Below are 7,471 nucleotides of genomic sequence, written 5' to 3'. Positions count from 1 at the left end.
AATAAAGGAAGACTCGACCAATGGAAATTATCCCTTTCTGATTTTTCACCACTGCTTGGCTTTCGGTTACTTATTCTAAGAAGTCGATGCATGCATGGCATTTATTACAGAACAAAACAAATGAAATATTATGGTTTCGTGGGGTTAAATTTTCAAGCATCTGCACCATCACCCTCAGAGAATACGAACGGTGAGCTATCGTCATCGAACTTACCGAAGTAAATGATTCCTCACGTTTCCCGTTTACGGTAGAATGCCCATTATCTGTTATCATTGGCACAAAATTGTTCGCTCTCGACACACACGGATCACGATAAGACACACTTGATAAACGAATATCTTGCGGCACTGTTTGACACGCGCCTTTTGCGAGGTGGTTCCTGAACGCGTGGAACGCTACGGAAACGGACCGCTCGGTTTCAGTTTCAAATGTCGACGTACAAACAAAACGCTGCGTCCCTAACCTTCTCCTGGAAAGCGCGTTTAGTTGGCAGCCAGAATACCGAGATATCTTGCGAGGAAAAGCGACGGCAGTAAACGTCCGCGATGGACGAGGTGGTGGAGTTGCAGGACATGGAAAACGTGTGCAGGCTCTGCCTCTCCACCGACGAGCCGAAGTCGTCGGTTTTCGGGATGCAAGACTCTCCGGTACCGTTGGTCACTAAGATACAAGCCTGCTTGTCGATTCAGGTGCGTGTAAAGTATCATTCTTCGGTAGTCTTTTTAGCTTTCAATATATCTTCCTTGTTGCTATTTCGTTGTACGCAATTACGCTTGGTATAGATCCATAATGCGTGCGCTTTGAGGTTAAGTCTGTATTGGACTATCCATAGATGTATTAGAACCGACTAAGATAATTACTAGCACTATCTCTGTTTACCTTTGTTGACCATTCTTTGTTAGATAGATACTAGTTCAAAGTATGCTGTTGTTTAACCTTATTTTAATGGGAGCTTTGCGTCTTAAGTTAAGGCTTCGGAAGGGCACACTTATATGCAGTATGTATGCCTTTTAGATTTCAGCCACGGATAAATTGTCAAAAGACATATGTGCGGAGTGTGTTAGAAATGTGAATCAGTGGCATAATTATAAGGAAGCTTGCCTTCGTTCTCAAGATAAATTACACCAATGGCTAGAGAAGCATTTGCAGTCAATTCCCATGGTAAGTATCCATTTTTAGTACTTTGTACATTGAAATATTATAAGAAATTCCAGTGAACATGTTACTATTACTCGTACAGGTCATAACTATCAAGGATGAACCCGTGGATTTAGATTTTTACGAAGACAACGTCGAGGTTATTTCAGAGTCTACTATTGAATCAGACTTGGTGAGTATAAGGATGAATGAGTGTGAGTATGAATTTTTGAGTATCTTACCGATATATTCTGTTTCTAGGACTCAATAAATATCGAAGATAGTATAAATAATGTACCGAATAGTGTTCACGTTCAAATATTAACCGACGACGAAGAAGATGTACCCAAAGTTCCAGCACCAACGAAAGACGTGGACGTACCTACAAAACCTGAGCCACAACTGGACTACGATACGGACTGTACCATAGAAATAGAATCTGTTACCGGTAGCGAGCTCGTACCTAACCCTCTCTCGAGTAATGAAGACAGAGTCATGGAAGCTGATTCCACGCAAAAGTCCAGCGCCTCGACATCGGCAAGTAAGAAGAAGATTAGACGAGGTCCGCACACTCACTTCAGGGGAGCGCGTGTTTTCAAGCAAAAGTGTGTGCATTGTCAAATCAATTTACATTCTAAGTATTCTTACGCGAAACATATGGAAAGATTTCATACCGACAAGCAAAATGGCGACGCGGATCCTGAGAAGCTAGACGACGAAGAAGAATTGATCGAAGACTTGGAGGACGAATTAATCAGCATGGAGAAGGATGCTCCGCTAACGCAGGTACAGCAAAGTATCATCAGTCAATTGAAAACGTTCTCGTGTTATTCCTGTCAACAAAGCTTCACCGATCGAAGGAATACGCTTTCTCACATTCGTCAGCACATGCCCGATTTAAGGCCTTACACGTGCATCGCGTGTTTGACAGAGTTCCCAGATCGATCAATGTACAAATTGCACTGCGGTGCTTCGTTTGAGTGCGCGATGAAAATTGCACTGGTTATACCCAACCATGGCGAGGAGAAGTATTTCACGTGCAACATGTGTTTACGTTCTATGCCAAACCGGAAAGATTTACTTAGCCATCTTTCGAAACACTCCGACAGACAATACGAAGAATTAATCTCACCATCGCGATCTCCTCCTAAATTAAAACCAATGGCACCTCTGCCGAATCTAAAACAGGAAGTGATAAGAAAGTCGCACGGAGAAGGTCCGACTATTCCTCTTCCTTATAAAAACGGCGATCCGGCGCACAATCACGTTTGCGATTTGTGCGGAATGATCTACCGATACAGGCCTAACATGCTTAAGCATCTAGATTTGTGTCAACGTCTATCGCCAGACGTCAGAACGTCCTACAAATGCGTGCACTGCGGTATGACGTATCTCGTGTTCAAAAAGTTCCATAACCACATCACTTTGGACCATAAAAAGAAAGATTTCATATGCTCCGAGTGCTGTAGCAAATTCAGATCTCCCAGCGATTTCTTGGCTCATCATGAGACGCATCGCAGGCCACGCAACGTGAAGCAACCCGCGTCGAACCACGAAAAGGAGACCAAGAAGCCAGTGCAAAATATCACGACCCCGATCAAAGACTGGGACACGTTCGAGGCGGAAATAAACGCAGCCAAGATATCCGACAGCAATCAGTACAGTTGTGCCCTGTGCAACTTGGAATTCACCACCAGAGCCGAGCTAACCGAGCACAGGAATCTTCATCTGAAGGTGAAGATCTATTCTTGCGTGATCTGTCGCAGCATGTTCAGCAGCGCGGGTGCCTTAGAGAGCCACATGAAGGATCACGGTATAGAGGATCCGAGCGAGCAGAACGCGAACAGCTCATGCGTGGAGTACGGGACGGTAGAGGATGATTCGCGGGACTCCAAGACGATTAACGTTAGCGCTACCTCGGATCCCGGTACGAACAAGAACGAGTGTCATTCGTGCGGCAAGATGTTCTCCAACTACGCAAACCTCCGAAGACATATACGAAACATACACAAATCGGGAAAGTCTCACTTTAGTTGTCCCGACTGTTCGCGAACGTTCAAGACCAAGGAGATACGCGATCGGCACATAACGACCGAGCACAAAGCTTTGAAGAACATGTGTCCCAAATGCCCAAAGAGTTTCGTGTTCAAAGGGAATTTGAATCTTCATTTCCAAAACGCTCACGGTGAGAAGTCGCGATCTCAAACTGGTCACAAATGCGACCTCTGCGGCAAGGTGTTTTTAGAGGAAGCCTCCCTCAAGATACACAGATCATGGCATAGCCGAGCAAACTCGCGCTTAAGCATACGATTCATGACGAACGAGGATAAGAAACCGGCGAAACCGTTGATCACGCCCAAACAGGAACAGGATTTCAATACCAGTTCCGACAGACCGGCCAGGGCACGGAAATCCTTCCCGAATCCGCCCCCCACGAAACCTCAAGGCAACTTCCAGTGCCAGGTATGCAACGACAAGTTTAGCGACGTAACCGAGCTGAGGAAACACTTGTGGGACGTACACTGCGCCCGCAACAAGTCCGAGAAGACTTTCTCGAGTGACGAGCTCCAGTGCGAGCTCTGCACGAACGTTTACCCCGACAGGGAGACGCTGAACATGCACATGCAATGGCACAAGGCCTATCCCATTCTCAGCGATCACAGCAAACCGACTTTCCCTTGCGAGATTTGCGGGAAAATGTACAGCTCCAAGAAGGTGCTATGGAGACACAAGAAGCTTCACAAAGCCACCACCGCGGCCTCCGCCAAGTTCCAGTCGATGATGAAAAAGCCCACCGCGAACGATAACTTGTGCAACATCTGTCAAAAGGTCTTCAGCAGCAGCCAGTCGCTGCAACGCCATCAGCTAAACTTGCACAGCGAAATATTCAATCAACGACCGCCGTCGCTGTACAACAACTCGCGTATGTCTTCGCAAGACGAGCCCAAATCGAAGAAGGTGAAAGTGGAGTCGGAGGAGAGCCTGCAAAAACCATTGTCCGCTATAGATGCCGTGCATACAGGCAAGAAGTCGGTGATGTGCCACATCTGCAGGAAGTTCTTCCCGAACATGAGCGTGCTATACAAGCACAAGCAGCTGATGCACAACAAGTCGCGCGTGGTGAAGAATATCGTCAAAGCAGCTACGACGACGTCCTCGGAGTGCATCCCGTTGGCTGGAAACAACGGAAAGGTTTGCTGCAACATTTGCTTCAAGGAGTTCCCGGGTGTGTCGAATCTGCGCCAGCATTTCACCGTCAAACATAAGAACTCACCGCCTCAGCACGCGTGCCCGATCGACGGCTGCAAGCTGATGTTCCCCACGCTTCAGAACCTCAAGGCTCACGAGCAGTCGCACACCAGCATGATTTACAGCTGTACTCTGTGCGGCAAACACGTGTTCACCAGAACAGCAATGACGAACCACATGCTGACGGTCCACAACACCGTCTACGACGCGGATACCAACAAGAACTTTCACAAGGAGACAGACCTGACCAATTACGTCGTGAAGGACGCCGTGGACGCGACCTGTCCCCACTGCAAGATCAAGTATCCCAACAACAGGGCCATGAAGATCCACTACTTCAAGTTCCATGACGCCATGGGTCAAGCATAGACCCGATCGTCTTTCCCTGCTGTCAAGGAAATTTCCAAGGACCATTCTGAGGCTTAACGAAGCGTGCTAGGTATTCGGGACGAATCGAATACAAAATTATCGGGGTCAGCAAGACACTCCGAATCGGACGAATGCTGATCCACACATTTTTCTACCGAGCCACGAAATCGCTTTCACGTTCGTTCGACGATGGACGACGACTAACACGTGTCCTAAGCGCACCGTGTTTCTTAACGTTGTTTGATTTGAGTGGTACGTTTTAATACTTCTGCCAGTCCTACTTCTCTACCTGCCGTGGCTGTCGAGCTATGTCCCAATAGACACCAGACGACAGTCGTCCCGATCAGTAATGAATTCTGTAAATAACTCATAATTATCGGAGAGAAACCGAGGGGGATGATCAAGGAGGAGAGAGTCTATATATTTCTTCGTTCAATGTTTTTACGAGAGTTATTACGGTTTTCAAGAACACTTAACTTGATTCGTGGCGCACCCCGTGACGATATCAGTGCTTTTTCCGGTGGACATCGACGACTCGAAAGACATTGTTCGATAACGATCGCATTTGTCAACGCGAAACAAACGGGCTACCTAGATTTCTGCTTCTCCATCCCGAACACCTGGAGGAACTACGACGAAAGTACCATTAAAATGATTGGTCAATTTATCGCTTGTGTTACACACAAAATCTTGGTCGCCCGTTTAAAACGCGTTGCTCCATTTGCCGCATTATACCGAATGAAGTTGTGCATGATTTTGTCTGCGAATGATCGCTAGATGGATATTCTTCTATTTTTTTTTTCTTCTCGTTGATCAGCGACGAGTCGTAATGGTTCCATTACGATCTAATCGAGCGCGTTTACTTGGGATCACTGGAAATGTGCATTCCCAAAAGCTGCGCGCGAAGTTGTATAGAGCAAACGGGGAATTAGTAATCACAGTGACGACGTGGAGGATGAACGACTTCTTCCACGTCAAGTTTGCACTTCAATTTAAACGAGCATTGTTACTGGACACTGGGATTAGAACTATTACGTCGTGGATTTTATTATTAAGCGCATACTTGTATATGCAATGTATAAGCTGTAGCGTTTTGCATATAGTGAACAAATAAAGGGAGGATTAATAAATGTAGATACTCGGCTTTTTTTAGCATCATTTGACGTTATTTTGTGTTCAGGCCAGAGTGCCGCGAGTTTTTGGGTTTTTAATTATGACTACGTGTTCTTCTTACGCTGCTCGAAACAATTAGGGGATCAGGCACGACCGGTTTACGAGAGTTAATCTGTGGGGGGACATACCGCATCCGCTACCAGAGTTGTAGTTTAAGTTCGTTGCCGCAAGTTCCTGCTTCAATCTATAGATAAATAATTCCATTCGGAGATAGAAGCATTAAAGCGGTTCTGAGAAAACGGTAGATGTTAGCTTTTATGGAGGAGACAACATTCGGGTCTTGATCTTGGAGTCTTGACTCTTTAACTTAAAGAATAAAGGAGACAGAACTAGAGACTGTTCGGGGTAGCTCAATTGATCGAAGCAACTGTCCTGTAAACAAATCACATGGGTTTGAATCGCTCTTCGGCAATCCAAATAGCTGCTTCTTCTCTCAATAGCAATGCAGACAAAGTGACGCCAATTTGGACGTCCTCCAAATCGATTTTTTCTTCGGTCCACCTCTAGATAGCCTTATCGACGAGTCTGCTAATCTGTCCAACCTGCAAAACACAGTGGGGTGATGTAGTAATTGTAACTCATTCGTCATATCAGGGGTTTTCAAGCCTTTGGACACCTCGTTTTCGAATACGCTATCCTCTAACTATTTTCAGCAGTGTAATTGACACGATCTTCGAATCCGCGAATCATTGAACAATTACATTTCGACGCCTAATTTCGTAGAAACGACGTGTAATTCGCGATGCTCCTTCGAGGAATCACTCAAGAAGCACCGGGACTTGCACGTTGAGACATTCCAGCTACCGTTAACATTCTTAAGGCAGATGTTCGAGACGATAATTACGCTGTTCGCAGTTAACGTTTCGTGCTACGACTACGATTAGTCGGAAGATTTTCAGACGTACGCATACAGGAATATAGAAGCTATATTTCTGTACGATAAATTGATTTTTGTATTATAATATTTTTACGCAGCGATGGAAAAGACCTAGACGATGGCGAGACGAGCGTCGTGATGCATAAAACGTTCGTAGGTGGCCAGGAATTCAAAAATAAGACGCTTCGCAGATATTTGTTAATTTTTACGTTTGTTTGTTACGAATGCGGATAAAACTTTGACGTAATCATAGCAAGTTCATACAATGATATGAAAAATGATAGAATATTATACACGTGTATACAGGGCACAAATGTCTTATTTTTTATTTTTCTCCAAAGGCTATCAATATATGTATGTATATTGTATCAATATATTCACTTCTGACAATTCATCGCCGCGTTGTTATTTTTTTTTTTTTTTTTTTTTTTTATTTAACGGGACGGAACATTGGTCGCAAAGGGACAACTGTGGAATATTTGTTTTAAGTTTGGATAAAGTTTACACAAAATTTAGGACAGATCGATGATTTCGTCACATCGATGATTTTATGTTGGACATGTGTCGTGTCACGTTATTTTGTAGCCTCGTCGTATAGATGTACTGTAATCAATTAGTGAAGTGTACATTTCCGAGAGCCTACTTAGGACGTTACAATTTACACG

At 44.9% G+C, this 7,471-nt stretch overlaps 1 protein-coding gene across 1 annotated transcript; it reads left to right on the top strand.

Annotated features, from left to right (window-relative positions):
• Positions 1-436: 436 nt before the first annotated feature.
• LOC128880947 (zinc finger protein 62 homolog) lies at positions 437-4,762 on the top strand. Its single transcript, XM_054131539.1, has 4 exons — positions 437-690; positions 1,016-1,162; positions 1,242-1,331; positions 1,400-4,762. Exons 1-4 carry the CDS (start codon positions 547-549, stop codon positions 4,754-4,756), a joined length of 3,738 nt encoding a protein of 1,245 aa, XP_053987514.1. The 5' UTR covers positions 437-546; the 3' UTR covers positions 4,757-4,762.
• The last annotated feature ends 2,709 nt before the right edge of the window (positions 4,763-7,471 follow it).

Source organism: Hylaeus volcanicus, chromosome 8, assembly GCF_026283585.1.
Source record: "Hylaeus volcanicus isolate JK05 chromosome 8, UHH_iyHylVolc1.0_haploid, whole genome shotgun sequence".
Lineage (NCBI taxonomy): Eukaryota > Metazoa > Arthropoda > Insecta > Hymenoptera > Colletidae > Hylaeus > Hylaeus volcanicus.
The sequence above is the reverse complement of the archived record's forward strand: the minus strand, read 5'-3'. Positions and strand labels throughout refer to the sequence as shown.

Coding starts and splice junctions, on each gene's coding strand:
- LOC128880947 (XM_054131539.1), top strand. CDS start 547: ATGGACGAGGTGGTGGAGTTGCAGGACATGGAAAACGTGTGCAGGCTC. Junction 1,163..1,241: donor ATTTGCAGTCAATTCCCATG/GTAAGTATCCAT, acceptor TTACTCGTACAG/GTCATAACTATCAAGGATGA. Junction 1,332..1,399: donor CTACTATTGAATCAGACTTG/GTGAGTATAAGG, acceptor TTCTGTTTCTAG/GACTCAATAAATATCGAAGA.